The sequence below is a fragment of the Equus przewalskii genome, chromosome 10 (assembly GCF_037783145.1).
Source record: "Equus przewalskii isolate Varuska chromosome 10, EquPr2, whole genome shotgun sequence".
Classification (NCBI taxonomy): domain Eukaryota; kingdom Metazoa; phylum Chordata; class Mammalia; order Perissodactyla; family Equidae; genus Equus; species Equus przewalskii.
Window position 1 is genome coordinate 48,235,278 of NC_091840.1, and position 19,295 is coordinate 48,254,572.

Here is a 19,295-nt window from a genome sequence, read left to right on the forward strand (position 1 = left end):
GGGCCCCAGCCCCTGTTCCCCAGCCCAGCCCCTAAGCCAAGCCTGTAGCCCCCCAGCCTTCAGTGAGTCCACTGGCCCCCTGGCTGCCTGCAGGTGGACATCCTGGTGATGGCAGAGCCGGCCTCGGGCCGCTGGGTGCACCTGGACACTGAGATCACCAACAATAGTGGCCGGATCACATACAGCGTGCCGCGGCCCCGGCGCCTGGGGGTCGGGGTCTACCCCGTGAAGATGGTCGTCAGGTAAGACCCAGGGGACGTTCTCATGGCAGGTTCACATTTCTATGGCCCTTCCAGCCAGGCCTGTCCAGAAGACGGAGTCCTCGGGCACTCTCTTTTGGGCCCCATCCCTGTCTGTCTGGAGAGAGGAAAAAAGGATGAGGTCACCAGGTGTGACGTCATGGGATGCCGCCTGGATTTTCTCTGACCCTGCCCCAGACTGAGCTCTGCCCCTGGCCACTGGTGGACCTCGGGCCTCCGGCCGACGGCTGACCCTGAGTGCAGGGCTGACACAGGTGGGTCCCTTTCAGGGGCGACCAGAGCTTTGCCATGAGCTACCTCACGGTGCTGCCCCGGGGCATGGAGTGCGTGGTGTTCAGCATCGACGGGTCCTTCGCCGCCAGTGTGTCTATCATGGGAAGTGACCCCAAGGTCCGGCCGGGGGCAGTGGACGTTGTCCGGTGAGTGCTACCTCCCTGCAAGGGACATGTCTCACCGGGCAGAGCCCTGGGGCAGATGGGCGTGTTTTTTCTGATTTCCTCCAGGAAGTCCACTGGTCTCCAGGTCGGGAGCCGGGAAGTCCTGGCTTCCCCTCCAGCAATAATTTACTGAGGGTCCTTGAGAAAGCCCTGCTGCTTTCTAGACCTCAGACCCTCCCTCCCTGCTTTCCTTCCTCCATTTATTCTAACTGTCTGAGCGTTGTGATCCCAATGAGGATAGAATCTGTGTTCCGACTCCCCATCGCTGTGTAACAAGTGGCTCCAATCTTAGCAGCTTAAGACAATACTTTATTACTCTGTCTCGTGGATCTGTGCATGGACTGGGCTCTGCTGGGAGGTTCTCACGTGGGCTCCCTCCAGCGATTGCAGCCAGTTGGTGGTCTGGGCTTGGGGTCATCTGAAGGCTCTCCTCGGCTGGGCTCTCTCTTTCTCTCTCTCCACATGGTGCTCCTTGTGAGCAGCCTGCGCTTCCTCACCACATGGCATCTCAGACTAGTCAGACTTTGTACGTGGCACCTGCTTCCCCCCAGGACAGCTGGCTTCCTCTGGGTCCTGGAGACCTCGATGGAAGCCATAGGCTTCTTATGACCCAGCCTTGGAGTCGCAGTGTCCATTCCTCTGTGTTCTGTTGGTTCTGAGCTAGTCACAGGATCAGCCCAGACTCAGGAGGAAGGGACCACAGAAGGGTGTGGACACTGGGACACGTGGCTCACTGGGGGCTGTCTTTCAAGACTTGCTAACACATAGTGCTCACTGAGAGATGGGAGCTATTACGGCTGATTGGAGAAAGCAGAGCAGGCTTCCTGGGAGAGGTGGCATTTGAGAGAGCCCTTGAAGGATGAATGTGTATATATTTTTATTTTACAAAAGCCATCCATGCCATTGTACAAACATTAGCAAATGCAGAAATGCAAAAAGAAGAAACTACAAAACTGATTTTGATAGGCCCAGGAGGACGCAGGGTGGCAAGGACAAGGACAAGCAGAGCATGGGTGGGGACCAGGTGGAACAAGTTCAGGGCACTTGGATTTTGGAGGCCAGATTAGGAGGTGTGGTTGGACACGCAGCCCCCCAGGGCTGTTGTATCACTACCAGGGGTGTGGATGGATTTTGCCAATAGAAAAGCAAAAGAGGTGCCACTTTAGTGCCTTCCTCCCTGCCTGGCTCCCTGCCTCCACCTGCCCTTTCCTGAGCCAGGCTCTATGCTGGGTCCTGATGCAGAGGGAGCTCCTGGTCGGAGGAAATCCACAGTCCAGTGGGGAAACAAGTCAGGGCTGTGAGAAACTGTGATCCAGGATTCCAAGTGATCAGAACCGATCCCGGGCCCTGGGAGTTCTGGGGGTTGGGGAGAGGGCTGCCCTGCCTCACCCCAGTAGCAGTGGTGGCTTTGGGGAGAGAACACCAGCTGGCTCAGGGGCTCCTCGGAGACTCCTGACCTCATGATGCCCCTGGCCCCAGGGGAACAGGCTCAAGCCCATCTCAGGAGTCAACCTCCCCCTTGTAAGGTTGGGTCATTTATTCCCATTGGACACCTTCTCCAAACCCCTCCCGCCTTAGCATCCCCTCCCACAGCTGGGAAGGGGAGGCTGTGGTCCTTCCTCTCTGGGGGTCCACGCGGTGCTCTCACCTCCTTCACGTGGGCTCCTGGGGCCCCCGCAAAGCTCACCAAACTGTGCTAGTCACAGAAGCTGCTTTTTATAATCACGGATCCCTGGGCCCCCCTGCAGAACTAACCAGAACCCCCAGGGTGACAGCGGAGACTGTACATTCTTACAAAACCTCCCCAAATCTCTCAGATCATCTTCCAGGTTTAGAAACCCCCAACCTATGGTAGCCAGTTGGTGGCTAGGGCCACAAAAGCCCCCAAATGGGTCTGGGCGCACCTGACATCTTGCAGCCAGGATTCCACGTGAAGTCAACCAAGAGCACTTTTCTGTTGTGCTGTAAGAAGGGAGAGGCTGATTCTGCTGGGGAAGCAGGGAGGGCTTCCTGGTGGAGAGGGCCTGGAAGGATGGAGGACAGGAACATAGGGAGATGGAGGCGTGAAGGCTGTCCAGGAGAAGCGTCTGCAGCAGAGGACCACAGGGCTCGTCCAGGGCCGCAAAGCAGCTCCGTGTGGCTGGGGAGATGCCAGGCTAAGGGCAGAGAGGGAGGGTCACTAGTGAAGAGAGGACTTGTGACCTCAGAGCACGGGGGAGCCAGGAATGGCCAAAGGAGTAGCGGGGTTAGATTTGTGATTTCCAGAAATCGCCATGGAAACAGTAGCAAGGATATAATAAAGTCACCATAGCACGCACACCGTGCCAGGCACGTTGGGGGTTAATTCGCTTCATCCTTAGGACAACGCCATATGGTCGTTGTTACTATTGTCCCCATTTTGCAGGTGGGGAAACTGAAGTCCTGGGGGGTTAAGTAGCCTGCCACGTTTGCACAGGTTGGACTGGAGCAGGGGGACCGGAGGGAAAGAGGCTTCCCAGGCGAGAGGCGGGGCCCGAGCTAAGGAGAGGAGTGGGCGACAGTGAGAGGCTGGAGCAAAGATCCTGCTGGAAGAATGAAAGGCTCGCTCACTGATGGAGGAGCGAGGAGGAGACACAGGGAGAAGGGAGGAATTGAAGGCGGCTTGTCTCTGGCTCCAGAGTGACGATGGTGGCATCCTGGAGGAGGGGACGTGAGCAGAGGGGGCAACAGCGGGCATCAGTTTTGTTGTGGGCATGCGGTGCCTGTGCGTCATCCAGGAGAGATGTCCAGGCTCGTGGGCTCAACCGGGAGACGGCGTTTCCAGGTCCCCCTTGTTTCCGTAGTGCTCCTTGCAACAGCCGCTCTGGCTTCTCGGGGGGCAGCAGGCGGGGCAGGCCGCCGGGCAGCGGGTGGCCTGCACGGGGCTGGGGCCGGGCTGGAGCCTGCAATGCCATCTCGTCAGGCACTGGCAGGACCTGGGCTACATGATCCTGTACATCACGGGGCGGCCGGACATGCAGAAGCAGCGGGTGGTGTCGTGGCTGTCCCAGCACAACTTCCCACAGGGCATGATCTTCTTCTCGGACGGGCTGGTGCACGACCCGCTGCGGCAGAAGGCAATCTTCCTCCGCAACCTCATGCAGGAGGTGAGTGCCCGGCCCGGGCTGGGGCTTCGGCCAGGGGCGGGCTGAGAGATGAGACCTCCTCGCTCCTCCTCCTCCTGCTCCTCCTCCACCTCCTCTATCAGCCTCAAGGGGCCTCATCCATTTACTCCGCATCCTCCCATTGTGCAAGCCGATGCCCACTTTGCAAAGCATGTTCCCTGGATCTCACTGGGTCCTTTGACAGCCCTGCAGGTGGGTATTGTTATCCTCTCTGCCAGATGGGGAAGGTCAGGCTCAGGGAAGCTCGGGGCTTGCCCAAGATCTCAGCATCAGACTTTCATCCTTCATCTCCTCACCCTGAAGCCTGAACTCTTGTCTCTGTGTCTGGTTGTTGATTCAGCAGTCCGCTAAGTGCCTCCTGCCCTTGCCCTGTCCTCGGTGTTGGGGCCACATAAACAGAACGTGGGACGTGCTCTCCGCAGCAGCTTTGACCTAGAGCTGTGTGTGGGTCTCACCCCATGTCCCCGGGACCCGCAGCACCGTGCCCCTGGGAGCTCATTAGAAATGCAGATTCTCTGCCCCACCCCCAGCCTACAGAATCAGAAACTCTGGGGACAGGGCCCAGCAATCTGTGTTTTAACAAACCCTCCAGAGGATGCTCATGCTTACACAATTTAGAGAACCGCTGAGCTAGAACAGAGGTTGACAAACTACAGCCCACAGGCTAACCCCACAGCCTGTTTTTATGACCTGCGAGCTAAGGATGGTTTTTATACTTTTCAATCATTGGGGGGAAAATCAAAACAAGAATAATGTTTTAGGACATGAAAATTATATGAAACTCAAATTTCTGTGTCCATAAATAAAGTTTTATTGGAACACAGCTCTGCCGACTTGCTCACGTGTAGTCTGTGGCTGCTTTGGGGCTACACGGGAGCAGTCGAGTAGTTGTGGCAGAGTGCAAAGCCTAAAATATTTACTACCTGTTCTCTCACAACAAACGTCTGCCAATCCCTGATCTAGAGGAAGACAGACATGCAGATTGACAATGTACTGGTGGGTAGTAAGAAAAGTCCCTATTGGCAAGTAGTGGGGAAAGGAGTGGGGAGGCCGGGGAAGGCTTCTAGGAGGTGGTAACTTCTGAGCTGAGTCTTGAAGCATGAGTATAAGTTTGTCAGGTGGATGCAGAAACAACATATGCAAAAGCACTGAGGCAGGAAAGAGCCTGGGATGGTCTTAGAGCTGCAGGTGTCAGGATGGGGGTGTCAAGTGTCAGACCTGGTCAAGTGGGAGAGCTGAGGCCCCAGGGGTCATCAAGGACCTGGGCTTGGCAGGCCTTGAAAACCTTGGAAACCAGCCCAAGACCATGAACTCTCTGCTGAGGGCAATGGGGAGCCATGGAGGAGCTTAAAGCAGGGAAGTGGCAGTGTCTAATTTGCGTTGTAGAAAGGTCCCTCTGGCGGTTGTGTGGAGAACATAGTGGCGGGAGAAATGAGAGGCAGGGGGCTAGTTAGGAGGCTGTTGCCCAAGCAAGAGACAGAAGACCAGAATCCAGGTGGTGGCCGAGGGATGGAGAGAAAGGCTCGCACAGGCAGGGGAATCAGGAGGTGGAATCGTCAGGACTCAGTGATGGTTGGATGGAGCAGTGAGGAGCTCTCAGATGTCTGTCTTGGATGACCAGAAGGGACTGAGGTGCTACTCACCTGACCGTGGCCTCCATGGAGGCCGAGTCTGTGTCTGCTTTGTCACTGATGTATCTCCAGCATCTGGGACAATGATGGCACACAGTAGGCACTCAGTAAATGTTAGTAGAATGAACGAGTGAATGAAATGAGGGGGACACAGAGGAGGACCCGCTGGAGGAAGATGAGATCAGTTGTGGACACATCGAGGCTGGGGTGGCCATGGGACACCAGCCACGTCGGCCCCAGTGCACCTGGGCTGCAGGTGGAGACTGGGGGTGTCAGCGTGAAGCAGGTGTGTGAAGCCAGAAGATGGGAGTGAGAAGAGTCAGCGCTGGGCCCTCCAGAGCAGGAAGAGGAGGCAGCGGAGGGACCAGAGAGGACCAGAGCAGGAGGGGGCCAGGAGAGAGAAGCTTCCGGGTGTCAGGGAGGAGAGTCCCCTTCTTGTGAGGAGGTACAGTGAGGACCGTCCACTCGATGAAGACTGGACACTGATGGCCTCGCTGGGGAAGGGACTCCCCCACCCAAGGGGCAGAAGCAGGCGGGTGGGGAGCAGAGAGGGTGGTCTCGGCTCGGAGGGTCGTGGACTGAAGTTGCAGGAGTGAGCTGCTCCTTCCTCTCAGCCAAAGGCTGGCGAGGAGAGGGCAGTGGGCTGAGGAAGGCCTCTATTGGTTCAATATCCAAGGCAAAGTCACCTGCAGGATGGGGTGGCGGTTCAGGGAGGGAGGTAAAATCGGGAAAACTTTTTTGGTGGGAGCAGAAAGGTGATGTAGGGCCAGAGCTGTGTGGTTCTGTGTTTCTCCAGCAGCTCTCAGCAGCTGGCGTATAGAAAGGGAGAAGGTGGAGGGTGGAGAAATTCCAGGGCTGAGGCATGGCCAGGTGGGTGTGGGAGGAGCACGAGGAGGCCGGAGAATCCCAAGTGGTGGCTGGAGAGCACAGGCATGCCACAGGGAGCCCGGGTGAGATGATGAGGAGGTGAGGCAGGAGGGCATGTGCACAGAACACAGGTGTCGATGAAGCCAGAGGCAGCTGGTGTGGGAGCTGTAAGAGGCATGGAAGGGAAGGAGCGGGGTCAGCTTGGGGATGTGGACGTTCGGAGTTCAGAGGGGGCAGTTCCGGGTTCAGTCTGGGAGGCGATAGCCACTGACCTTAAAGAGGCCCAGAGGCTGAGGGGGTAGGTGTGTTATCCACGTGGGCAGGAAGTCATCCCAGTGATGGTGGGACTTAGGAGGAAGGAACACTGAGACCAGGGACCACAGAAGTCTCCAGTGAACTTGGGGGGAGGGTGAGTGGGAGAAGAGAAGATGGCACAGATGGGGGGCTCAGAGTGAGGAGCAGCTGGACGGTGAACCCCTTGGAGGGGTGGGTGAGGGTCTGGAAGTGACCTGGCGCGAGGAGGAGCTTGGGCAACTCTCTGACCTGGGATGAGGCCTCTGGGGAGGACGTTGGACCAGTCAGCAACAGGCAGCAGCCACATGGCATGCCTCAGTCTGGCCTGGTATGGCTGGCCCAGGGTCAGGGGCCAGACAGAAGTGGCCTCCGGTCTTGGCCCTGTGATGTGTAAATTGGGAAGTCAAATTTCTGTGTCCATGAAGAAGCACATTGCCCCATTGTTCCATAACCTATGAATAGTGCCACTGGAGTGGGGTCAGCAGACGGTGTGGCCATGACGTTCCCAGGAGAGCCCTGTATCAGGCCTGGGGTCTGGGTGTGGGGTCGGGGTCAGGGCTGGGAGAGGAGGCCACTGCTGCAGCTGGTTCCTGACACAGGGCGGACCCATGACTTGGAGTCTAAGTGTGCAGATGAAGGGTTCCCAAGCAGGGGCTCCCGGGGTGGGGGGTGGTCCTAGGAAGACTTCCCAAGGGGGCCGACTGGACCTCCCCTCTCCCTCCATGAGCTGCCCTGTGTTTCAGTGCTTCATCAAAATCAGCGCGGCCTATGGCTCCACCAAGGACATCTCTGTCTACAGCGTGCTGGGCCTGCCACCCTCCCAGATCTTCATTGTGGGCCGGCCCACCAAGAAGTACCAAACCCAGTGCCAGGTGGGTAGAGGCCCGGCTGGGGGCTGAGGGGTGAGGGCCAGGGAAAGGGTTGGGGGAAGTAGATGGTTCATTCCTTCCTTCCTTCAGTCATTTATTTGTTCATTCCATCATTTGCTCATTCATTCATTCAACAAACACTCCCAGGCACCTGCCTTGGACTAGGCCCTGTGTTGGGTGCAGGGGAGATCCCTGGTGGAATTGGATGTCATGTCATCCAGTGTAGTGAGGGAGATGGAAATATTGGCAGACAATGACAGTGCAGTATGGCAAGAGCTATAGTGCGTGATGGGGAGCACAGAGAATTGTGGGGCCCCAGAGAGATGCGGCTGAGCTGGACTCAGGGGCAAGGTTGGTTTTCAGGAGTTTGAAGGAATTGGCCAGAAAGGGCCTGAGGTTGGAGGAGCATTTGTGACAGAAGCAGAAGCAAAAGCAAAGGTCATATGACAGAGCACATGCCTATTATGTCTATTCTGGGAACTGCAGGTGACCCAGGCTGGCTGAGTGTGATGTGGGAGGAAGGGATGGGGTGGCTGGAGTGGCCCGTGTGCCTTGCCAGGTTGGGACTCCGTCCCCTAAGTCTTGGGGGTGAGTTTGTAATTCAGAGCCATCCCCCAGGCTGCAGGTGGAAGGCGGATCAGAGGAAGGGGCGGGGGATGGAGAGAAGGCAAAGGGTCTTAGAGGCATTTCCCAGGCAGGATGGGTGGGATTTGAGAATGAACAGATCAGAGGTGCGGGATGAAGGCAAGCCAAGCCTGGCACCCCAGTTCCTAGCTTGGGTGACCGGGTGGGGGTGCCATTATTGGGACTGAGAAGCAGGCTGGAGAAGGAGCAGACTGAAAGGAAGGTGATGATCTCCTTTTGGGGCATGTTGAGTATAAGGTGTCTGAGAGTGACCAGCAGGGGTGGTCAGTGACCAGAGTGACCAGAGGGTCAGAAGATGGTGGGAGCTCAGAGTTAGTTTGAGAAGTGAAGGCTTCTCAAATTAACATGCACACGGGTCACCTGGAGATCTTGTTGAAATGCAGATTCTGATTCCACTGGCCTGGGGTGGGGCCTGAGATTCTGCCCATCAAGGGTCCAGATGCTGCTGACGCTGCTGGTCCACGGACCACAATTTGAGTAGCAAGGTTCTGAGGACACCATCGGGGAGGGACTGGCAAGAAGGGAAGCTGTGGGGGCCAGACAATCACCGAGTGACATTGCGAGAAGCTGGATGGTGGAAGAGACTTACATTTTGGGATTTCAGTGAGAGTGACCAGGATGGGAACTTCACCCCATCAAGAATCTGGAGAACTTGGCCTATCCCACGGGTACAGATAGAAGCGCTCTGTTGTCCAAAGTGGGGAGGGAGGCTTTCACGGTAATGAGCTCCCCACTTCTGGGAGGTTCCACAGAAAACTGAAGACCCCGTGGCAGCGTGTTCCAGGAAAAGGGCCATGTTCGGGTGGCAGGACCAGGGGCCTACCCAGCCCGGCTGGCCTGACGCCTGTCTCCTCCGCAGTTCCTGAGCGAGGGCTACGCCGCGCACCTGGCCGCGCTGGAGGCCAGCCACCGCTCGCGCCCGAAGAAGAACAACTCGCGCATGATCTTGCGCAAGGGCAGCTTCGGCCTGCACGCGCAGCCCGAGTTCCTGCGCAAGCGCAACCACCTGCGCAGGACCATGTCGGTGCAGCAGCCCGACCCGCCCGCCAACCCCAAGCCCGAGCGGGCGCAGAGCCAGCCCGAGTCCGACAAGGACCACGAGCGGCCCCTGCCCGCGCTCAGCTGGGCGCGTGGGCCCCCCAAGTTCGAGTCGGTGCCCTGAGGGCCGGGCTGTGCGCAGAGCAGGGGGGCCCTGCCAGGCCGCCTGCGGGGACCGGAGGGGCTGCCTTCTCCCCGACACAGGCCTTTTCCTGCTTTTTCCCTCCCGTGTCTGTCCAGCAGTGTCCGACCAGAGTGGGGAGGGACCCTGCCCAGCCCTGAGGGGTTCCCTGGGCTGCGAGGGGGTGAGGTCCGGGGGTCTCCGCGCAGCTGCTGCTGCCTCCCCCAAGCTTGAGATGGCAAGCCCGAGTCAGGGCTGATGTTTGTGTGGTCCCGGGGGCAGGCCTGCCCGGAGCTGGAGGGTTTGACGAAGTCTCCCGTCTTTCTGAGTTCCTGAGGCTTCGGTAGCGATGCTAGGCGGGCCCTAAAGGGAGAAGCCCCCAGACTAGGGATCAACAGCCCTGGCAGGTACAGCTTCATGGCTGTATGGTGGAGGGGTGAGTGGCATTTGTGCCCGCTCTTCCTGTGACATCCGGGGTCACCGTCTTGGGCCTGGCTCTACTATGGCAAGGTGGCCACTTTCTGGGAGTGAGATGTCCCCAGGGCTCATCCTATGTTCGCTGTGTCAGTCCGTGGCCCTTGGGGGGTGGGATCTGGTGCTGATGGTCTGTCCTCCTGCCGCTGTCCGTTATCCCCCCTCCTTGTCCTCAGTGTCCTCACCATTCTCCTACGGCCCTTGAGGACAGACAGGTGTTCCTCTTCCCAGAGTCCTGCTGGGTGCCCTCCCCTGTGAGGCTGCAGCCTTGAGCTCTGGCCTAGCTGGGCTGGCTCTGAGCTCTTGAGCTGGTTGCTTGCCCTCTCTGGGCCCTGCCTTCCTTATGTGATTGGAGGAGGTCTACCCAGCTAAGATCCGTGTGAGTTTTTGACTCTTAGGCTGTCCTGCGCTTCTGCGCCTGGAGGCTTTTCAGGCCTAAGAGCCCCTCGGAGTGTCCAGTGATCTGTCCCTTCCGCACTGTCTGGGAGGGGCTCTGAGTGGGCCGGATGGAGCAGCTCCTGCTCCACTCCTTCAAAGGAAGCCCCTCTGTGTGTGGGGGAGGTGGGCTATGAAGGGACCCCTGCTCCATGGAGAGGGGCGCTTTGCACTGATGTGTAACCCTGGCGTCCTAGGGACAGAGACATCCCCAGAGAGGGACAGGTCTGGCTCCCCCTCCCCAGCTCTGCGCAGACCGATTTCTCCCTTATGGCTCCTGGAAGGCATAGAGCTGAGATCCCAGGGTTCTGGGATTCACGTAATTTTGGCTCAAACTGTTGCATTCTCTTCCCTTCCTCCTGCCACTCAGCTTCGTTTGTGCCCATGACCTCCCCCGGGTCGTCCCGAGGTTGGCAGGGCTTGGCTCCCCTGGGGCCCCTCAAAGCCTGCTCAGGCCCTCCTGCTGCTGAGCCCGTGGCCTGGGCATTGGTCTCCAGAACTCCCCCCTGCTCCCTGGCCACGTGGGCCCGCCTCTGAGTCCGCGCGGGCTGTCACCAAGGCTGGTTGTAGCTCTTTCAGCCAGCGCTCTGTGTCAGGGGCCGGGCTGCCCCAGGGCCCAGACGTCTGTAAACAGCAGGCAACTGTGTCAGCTCAGTGTCGCTTCTGCTCAATGTCTACCTCTTGCAGCTCCCACGTGGCCAACGTCCCCCCGGATGGTGGCTGCTGATGGGGGCGCTGGCATCGCTGCTGCGAATCGCCTGGCAAACTGGGCACCCTGCTGAGGCCCAAGGGGTCCGACTCCCAGCCCCCACCCCGGCTCTCTCTCAGAAAAGTGTCTTCTCCAGTCTGCCAGCTCCTGCCACGTCTGCCCGACCTGTCTGCCAGCCCTCTGCCCCCTTTTGGCACTGCGTCGGCACCCAATCCCGGAGCTGCTGGCAAGGCTGTTGGGGTGGGGCCATCACCCTCAGCTTCCCCTCTAGTCCTGCCTCCTGGAGGCTCACACGGGCCCATCCTCCTTTAACACTTCATCCTTCCTGGCTCTCCATAAGGCACCAGCTCGTATGGCACAGCCACCTCATCGTCCCCATCCTTTCCAAAATAGACCCTGAGTTAAACTCGGGCAGGCTTAGTCTGAGTCCTGGAAACTCCACTATCTCCTTTTTCTGGAGGCCACTGATGTGTCACTTGCAGCTGATGAAGTAATCAGTGCGGGGCTCTTCCCCCCCCCAGTTAGACTCGCTGGGCCCTTTCTGAGAACTCCAGGCTGGGAGCAGGAGAGAGAGAGTGGGGCCCTGGGGAATCTGGAGTCCGAGCAAGCAGGGTTCTGTGGTTCTGGGGGTCGGAGCGGGGACGCAGGACCCAGCAGGAGGCCACCACTCCTTCCTTCCAGAGCCCAGGATTGGGGCTCTGGTGACTCACACCTGAGATGCTGATGGTGTACAGTGAGAGGCTGTGAACACGACTCCCTAGGGGCTTTAGCTGGTGTGTGTGACCGTGTGTGTGCGTGTGCCGTTCTGTATAGTGACCCACTCAGACAACGTCCGTTCAGTGCAGCTTTCACGGCACCTGTGACCAACGTGCACTTTCCCAGTGGTGTGTTCTGTGCTGTCCGTCCAGTTCAGTTGGAGAAAAACAAAGAACCCAGTCATGTTGTTCTCCGGACGGGGAGCCGCTGCCTCTCTCCGAGTAGTTCTGTGACCCCCTAGTCCGGCTGTTTTCTAGAGAATCCTAGCTCCCGGTGTGCCTGCTCCCCAGGAGCTGGGAAACGGGTCTTCCCGCCTGACCAAAGCTCCTTGTTCTCGCCTGGCATGTTCGTCCTGCCGACCAGGCGGCTGTCCTGCCCGGCTCCCTGCCAGCCGCCTTCCTCTGCGTTCACCCTGCTGGGGGTCGGGTGCATCCTGAGCCTGCTCTGCTGGCATCCTGGGTTTCCCTGAAGCTCTCCACTCCTCCCTGGGGCTCCGCAGAGTTTGAAGAAGAGTAGCCTCTTCGTGCGTTTGGGCGAGCGGCCCTCCTGTCTGTGTGCTGGGCCACAGAAAACACATGTGTTTGCCCCCCAGTATCCCAGAGATTCCTGGGGGGTGGGCCCTCTCAAAGAAGGGAGGCTGGATCTCTTGGTTTTTAAACCCTACTGTTACCCGTTTGGAGTCCATACCCGCACCCTGGAAGTGTCCAGCAGACAAACGTGGTGCCATTTTTAGATGAAAGCCGGACCCTGAGGCCGGTGGAAATGGGGCCAGAGGTGGCACTGGTTTTGCCTGGACACTCTCTCACCCAGCCTGGGTGTGACCCCGCCTGGGAGGGGCACCCTGACTTCCAGGAGCCTTGCAGCTGACCCCGCCTTAAACAGTCAACTTTCCCGCCAAACCCCGGGGGTTTGGGTGCCAAGTGCTCTGGAAACCTAGTCTCTTTGGCTCAGCCAAAAGAAACATCCGCTCCCTCCTTACTCTCCTTCTGGGCCTGGGGGGACTTACTTAAAAATCATAGTTAGGTTAAGTCCAAACTGCAAGGCCTGGCCCGGGTCAGGCTCTCCTTGTTGAGAGGCCACCAGGGCGGTTGGGAGGAAAATCAGAGTTTGACCCCACCCTTATTGGGACAAGGAAAGGCAGGTGATGCCAAGGAGGGGCAGGACAGGAGGGCGGCTCGCTCACGGGGACCCCGACCCTTGGACACCGCTGTCCTTTTCTATTTGTTTACTCCGTGGTGGCAGCCTGTCTGATCTTGTCCGTGGTCTGACTGTTCCTAAGTGTGTAACTCTCAGTATTGTCTGTGGTGGGTGGTTCTGTGGTGAAAAAGGTTTATTATATTCCTCATGGCTGCCTTGTACAAAATCCGTTAGAAAAGAAAATGTAAAATATCAGATTTCTAATAAGACAAAAACAGCATTACGGAGTTAAAAGATTTTTACAACTGGTCTTGATTTTGACGTGAGCTGGTTTTTAACTCTCAAACGTTGTCACTTAAATAAAAACCTTATTTGCCTTTAAAATGGGCTTCGCGCTGAGCTGAGCCGAGCTGGCTTTCCCGTTGTTCGTGTTCTCCCTGCGTGGGGGGCAGGCTGGCTCGGAGCAGGAGTCGGGGGCAGGGGGCAGGGTGAGGTGAGGGAGCAAAGCTGGGCCCCAAACCACAGACCTATTGCCCAGAGTGGTGTGGGGACACAGAAGAGACGTCAAATATGGAAAGAGAGTCTTTATTTATGAAAAAGCAACATTATCTAGGAAAGTCTCATACTGGTTTCTTTCTAATAAAATGATAAAGCAGATTTCTTAAATAATTTACAAAGGGCAGAAATTGCTAGTGAATGTGCTAGCCCCATCCCTACACACCCACCGTGCCCCGTGCTGAGAGCATGAACAGGTCCCAGGCGGCCAGGGTCTCAGGGCCTGGGAGGCTCTCCTATCCCTTCTCCCGGGGCTCCGATGGGGGAGCAGGGCGGAGCTGGGTTCCTGAGGGCCTTGGCACAGGTGACACAGGATGACCGATAATTCTCTGCAGACCCCGCTCCTGGAGACACAGCTTGGAGATTTCAAATATCTTCTGCTGCCTGCGCCTCACGTTGCAAACGAGGCAACCGTGAGGCTCAAGTGTGGGATGAGTTCCTAAGCCCAAAAGGGGGGTAGCCTGAACAATCCCCGCCCCTCTCCGAGGTCTCCCCAAGTCACTCTTGGACGGTGGCAGGATGTCATGGTGGACCTAGATGTGACCGGAACAGGAGAGCAGAGGCCCCAGAGCAGCCTCCATCTGGGCCCTTGTCAGTCAAGTCCTTGTTAGTGTGACCCAGGGGCGCTGCCGTCTCCAGGGGGTTTCCTCCAGGAAGTCATGGGGAGGCACAGATCCTGGGACTGAGGGTATGGTGGCCAGATATGGCTTGTGTCCTGCAAGACAGAGCTCCCTTCATGCCCCCCAAGGCAGGGGAGGTGGGAACACCTAGCCTGCCTTCTCCGCAAATGAGGAGTCCAAAGGTGGTCTAGCGGCTTGGGGCCCCGGAATGCTCAGTTAGTGATGGGGTCAGTGGGTCAGCAGTCTGACTCCAAGCAGGTAGGAAGACTTGCACACTTCCTACTCTGCTGGGCCCATCAGCTCTGTGGGTTTTTCCAGAAAAGACTTGGTTCTTTAACGTGCCTCCCAATATGCGTACGTGCTCATGCATGAGGAGGAGGAGAAATAGGAGGAGGAAGATGACATTGAGAAAGATGCTTGGGAGAGGGTGTTACCTGAAGGGCACTGTCCTCAGTCACGAATGAGAGAAATGGTCATGTCGCCACTAGAGATGGGAAAGTGGGAGGGGCAGATGCCATTGTGTTCTGCAGGCTCTGAGGGGCCCCCCCCAGCCTGGACTAGATGAGACCTGACCTGGCAACATGGTGGGAAGGAACGTGGCCCCCCTGACATACAGTCAGAGCTGGCAGGGCCCCACCTGAAAGCTCATCACGGCCATGTACAAATAGGGAAACAGCCCCAAGTTAGCACAGCTCCTGACCCGGGCCCTGCCCGCAGGATGGCGTCCTGAGCAGGCAGACCAGGAACTCCCAGTGGCCATGGAACTTTTCCCAATTCCATGGGTGGTCAGGGCACAGAGGAGCCATGGGGGGCCTTGGGGGCCGGGCAGGTCTTTCAGGAACCAGGTCCCTGGCCACATGGGAGGTTCTAGGTGATGGAGAAATGTGGGATCCCAAGGCCCAGGGGGCCACGCACGCCCAGGGTACATCCTTAATCACCACCCTATCTAGGTTTTTCATCTCTTCTCATGTTGCAGACCAGGATACCGAGGCTCAGAGAGGGGGAGGGGCTGGCCAAGGTCACATAGAGCCAAGGTCATAGAGCCAGAACCAGAGGTCTGCCTATAAACATGGCATGGCTCGGGGGGACCTCCTGGCCATTTCACCTTGAAGCATGGGATGCCAACTCACCTCTCTTCAGCGACAATGGCCTCATCCAGCTCTTGGGACAATTTCTGGAGGTGCTGAATTCCTGTCCCCACAGGCTCTAGATCACTGTCAGACTCACTGAACCAGAGGAAAAGCCACATGTACCAGTGACTGGTTGGAAACCTGTGGTGGGAGCCCCTCTCAACCCAGCACTGGGTCCTGGAGATGACCAGTGGGGGCTGGGAACGCCTCACCCCAGACCCTCACTCCAGGAAGTGACGTCAGAGCGCCTTGGAGCAGCTGGCAGAGAACAGACGGATCAAGGCCTGTGAGGCCAAGGTCAAGGGCAGGTGATCTTGTAGACAGGTGTGCTCTGCCGTTCCCTGCTTGGAAACTGAGCCTCAGCCTCCAGATGCCTTCAAAACTGGCTTTTGGGCTCACCAGGTGGTTTGGGTGAGTGTGATACTGTGACAGATTAGCTCCCTGAAGGACTTCCCCAGGACCCTTCTAGGGAGGGGCAGAGCTGGGCCAGAACACACATGTGACTCAGCTCAGGGTGCCCCTTGCTCCAGGTGGCCCCAGGAGGGGCTCAGATGCCCCTGGGGCCCAGTTGGTATTTTTGGGCAAACTCTGTTCCTCTTACCTGGGGGAGCAGAGGGGCTCTGTCGAGGAGTAGGGGCTTCGGAAGGCAGCCTCCCTACAGGACCGCCGCAGTGGGTGGCCCCATGGGCCTCTCTGGGCTGAGAGGCTGAGCTGCTCCCTCTCGCAGGGGTCCAGGGTTGCATGGGCAGGGGCGGCTGCAGACAGCCGGGTGCTCCTCTGGCTCAGGCTGCGAGCTGGGGGGCTGCTGCCCTTCTGGGCCCCTCTCTTCCTCCTCCTGGCTTTCACCTGGGTTTCCACCAGCCACTTGGTGCCACTCTGGCAGGACTCCTGGATTCTCTGTACAGGGACACGGAAAGGTGAGCACAGACAAGCCACAGGGGAGCTCCCCCAAGTCTCCAGGCCGTCTCTCCACCCACCATCCTACAGATACAGGCAGCTTTCCGTCTCAAGGCTGAGGGATGTGGATGAGTCCGTGTGATAGGGCCATGGGCCTATGCATGGACCTGGGCCTGGGTGCCCAGGCCAACCCCCCAGGACACCATGAGATAGTTGGTCTCCACTCTGGTCTCACTCGCTTTAGTCCATCCTCCACATTCGTATGCAGAGACCCTTCTCGAAGGTAGTTCTGATCATGACACTCAACTGCTCAAAACCCTTCTATGGCTCCTCATTGCCCACAGGATCAAGCCCTAACTCTTGGGCCTTTCGCACCAGCTGGGGGACGGCTGTGAAGGCTCTTCCTCAGCTAGACTGTCTTTGCCTCAGCAAACCGGAGTGCAGAGCTTAGCGCAGCCCCGAGTCACCTCTGGTGAGTGGGCAGGCTGCTCGGAGCCCCGGGGGGTTAAAACGATCACTGGGCCCTTCCAGACAAGGACTAACATTTGGCTCAGAGAACTTTCTGCAAAGGGTCTAGCAACAGCTTCCCTCTCCCACATCTTCAGCTTCTCCATCAGACACCAAGGAGACTCCCCCGGCCCCCCAGTTCTCTCCATGGAGGTCCATTCTCTCTCCTGGCCTCGGTCATTTCTAGGGGACCCCTCTCCACATCTCCAGCTCCAGGTTCGAAGATGCATCCACAAGCACCTCACACCCAACATGTGTGACATCTTCCTGCCCACACATCTCATCTGATACCAAATCCTCTCACATCTACCTTCTGAGTAGCTCTTAAAGTTGCTCAGTCCTCTGCAAGGCCAGGCCGCCGGCCCCCTTAGGGGGAATCTGCTTCTGACCCCTTTTCCATCGAGTAGCTAAAGAACAAGTTCTAATATGCTAATCGGACTCAATTCCCACCCTGTTGAAAATTCTCCCCACTGGCCCCCAGGGCTCCCAGGCACTCTTGGGAGACTAACACCTTGAGCACACCAGCCTCTCTTCTGCCCCATCTCACTGTCTGTTCTCTGGCCACGCCCAGACTAAGCTCCTGCCAGTCCTCCCTCCGTTCTGGGTCTGGGCTCACACTGTTGCGCCTGCCTTAGACTCCTCATGCTCCCCCTTTCCTGGGTGAATTCCATGGAGTCACCTCCTCTGGGAAGCCTTCACCCTCTGAGCTTGTTTTGGGGGCCCCCCACCATCAGCTGCTTCCTTGCAATTTCCTATCACAATACAGCTCTTATCACCTTGCACCGTGAGGATCTTTTCTTCCATGACACTGTTTTCATTCACTCCTTCAACTATTTGTTGAGTGCCAGAACTATTTGGGGTGCTGGGTTACATCAATAGGAAGCGTCAAAGTCCCCGTCCTCATGGAGTCTATATTCTTGGGGGCTCCTTGAGGGCAGCAGCCGTTGGCACCTCCATAAATGGATGGTTAGCACTGTCAGCATTACCTGGGACATGGCACCCAAGGCGTTCTTAGCTGAGCGAGCCGCACCCTGGAGACCCTGCTGCCCTGGCTCTGGGGTTTCCAGGCGTTTCCAGGAGGGGCCGGGCCCCAGGTTGAGGCTGACTGCTCTCAGGGGCAGCCTCCTTTGGAACTGTCTGCACAGGGAGCCCAGAGCCCGGCTGGAGGTCTCCGGATGGCCGACTGCAGGCTGCAGCACCGCAGTCTCCTCCAGCTGCTCCTGGTCCTGGAGAGATCTTCGGCGCACGGAGACCCCCACGCCCGGCCACCGAGAGGCCATCTGCTTGGCCAAGAGTCTGTTCTGTCCGCTAGACCTTGAGAAGGGGGAGGAAAGGCAGGTCAGCAAGGCATCCCCCACTCCCAGGCTCCACAGAGTGCCTGGGTACAGTGGAAGAGATGGGATGGAGGCCCATGGGGTGGGGTGGATGGCTCAGGCTGGGGGTGTGGACAGTTGGCAGCTCTGGCAGTCAGAAGCAGGATGCTTCCTGGAAGGGGGCCCGCGAGGTCCAGAAGAGGGCAGAGGCCCTACAAGGCCGGTCAGCATTTCCTGCCCTCCCTTGCCGCAAGCGTCTAACACAGCCGGCTTTTCATCCCAACCTCTTTTCCGCTTTTTGCCTCAGGGAGGGAGGCAGAGTCAGGGCCGGCCCTCCCGAGCCTCAGCACTTGGCCAGGGCACCATCAGCGGCTCTTTCACAAACACCCTGACCCAACGCGCTCCCGCCCGGACCCCGCGGCTGACCAGACACCCCAATTTCCACCTTGCGATACCCACACGCCCACACGCCGTGCCCATCCTAACTAGAGTGCCATTCTCCCATCGCCCCTCATTCCCCCCCACCCCGTGGTCCCTTCAGAACAGAAGCCCCACTACGACCCGCACTCACCTAACAGCCCCCAACGTCGACCAGACGCCGAGCACAGCTGCTCCTCGCCCACCCTGGCCGATTTGAAACTCCGCGCGGATCCGCCCCTGGCCCTGTCCTCACAGCTGATTGGCTCCGTCCCCGCCTCGCTGCCGCGCCCGGGATCCGATTGGCCCCCTGGTCTCGCGGCTGTGAATCCTGTCCGCGGATTGGCCCAGCCGTCCCCATTCATCCCTCAGGACCCCGCCGAGCCCGGCGCGGAGAGATGCTTCTCCGTTGTAACTGCGGGTCCCGCCCGCGCCCCTCGCCGGCCCAGCCCCCGCGCCCCCTCCTGGACGCTCGGCCCCAGGCCATCGGGGCGCCTTGTAGGACTGCAAAGGGTTCACACAGGTCGGACAGGGCCCAGCGGAGACGCGGTCCTGGGCTCCTGGGGACCCTCGCATCCTGTCTGGAGGTCTCAGTGGATCTGTTAGAAAGAGCCGGGGGGCTGGGAGCTCGGAGCCCTGGGTTCCCGTGGAGGTTTTGTTTCAAACTTCCAGCCTGACCCTCTGCCTTCCTGAGACAAGGCACTGCCCTCCTGTGTTCCCCAAACACCACCCACACTCTGCAACGAGAAAACCCACCCTAGAAGAAGGAACAGACCCTTCCCCCCCGCCCCCCCCCCCCATGAGCGCGGCCACACCTGGGAGTAGAATGCCTCCCTCTAGAAAGCACCTCCCCCCCACCTCCTTCTTTTTTGTGACCTCAAAGTAGCTGGTTCTCCCCGTCCTCACCTGGTTCTCTGCTCCCTGCCCCCTGCCCCCCAGCCACTCTCTTGCCAAGGTCTCGCTGATGCTCCTTGACGCTCTGTCCTCAGCCTCTTCTTCACCTCTGGGTGATCTCACCCACTCGTCTGGCCTCGGTGACC

General features: G+C 58.4%; 2 protein-coding genes across 3 annotated transcripts in view; one reads left to right on the forward strand and one right to left on the reverse strand.

Moving 5' to 3' along the window:
- Positions 1-13,200, forward strand: part of PITPNM3 (PITPNM family member 3) — a 90,786-nt gene extending 77,586 nt beyond the window's left edge. For both annotated transcript variants that reach the window (XM_070560989.1, XM_008519381.2), the window contains exons 16-20: positions 94-242; positions 530-679; positions 3,639-3,822; positions 7,376-7,504; positions 9,006-13,200. In XM_070560989.1, coding sequence (XP_070417090.1) covers positions 94-242; positions 530-679; positions 3,639-3,822; positions 7,376-7,504; positions 9,006-9,308 — 915 coding nt within the window. In that variant the 3' untranslated portion in view covers positions 9,309-13,200. The remainder of the gene's footprint in view (positions 1-93; positions 243-529; positions 680-3,638; positions 3,823-7,375; positions 7,505-9,005) is intronic.
- A 185-nt stretch (positions 13,201-13,385) lies between these two features.
- On the reverse strand, positions 13,386-18,495 carry PIMREG (PICALM interacting mitotic regulator). Its single transcript, XM_008519377.2, has 6 exons — positions 18,410-18,495; positions 17,512-17,839; positions 15,723-16,018; positions 15,122-15,217; positions 14,426-14,475; positions 13,386-14,086 (listed from the first exon to the last, which is right to left on the reverse strand). Exons 2-5 carry the CDS (start codon positions 17,803-17,805, stop codon positions 14,442-14,444), a joined length of 720 nt encoding a protein of 239 aa, XP_008517599.2. The 5' UTR covers positions 17,806-17,839; positions 18,410-18,495; the 3' UTR covers positions 13,386-14,086; positions 14,426-14,441.
- Positions 18,496-19,295: the final 800 nt, after the last annotated feature.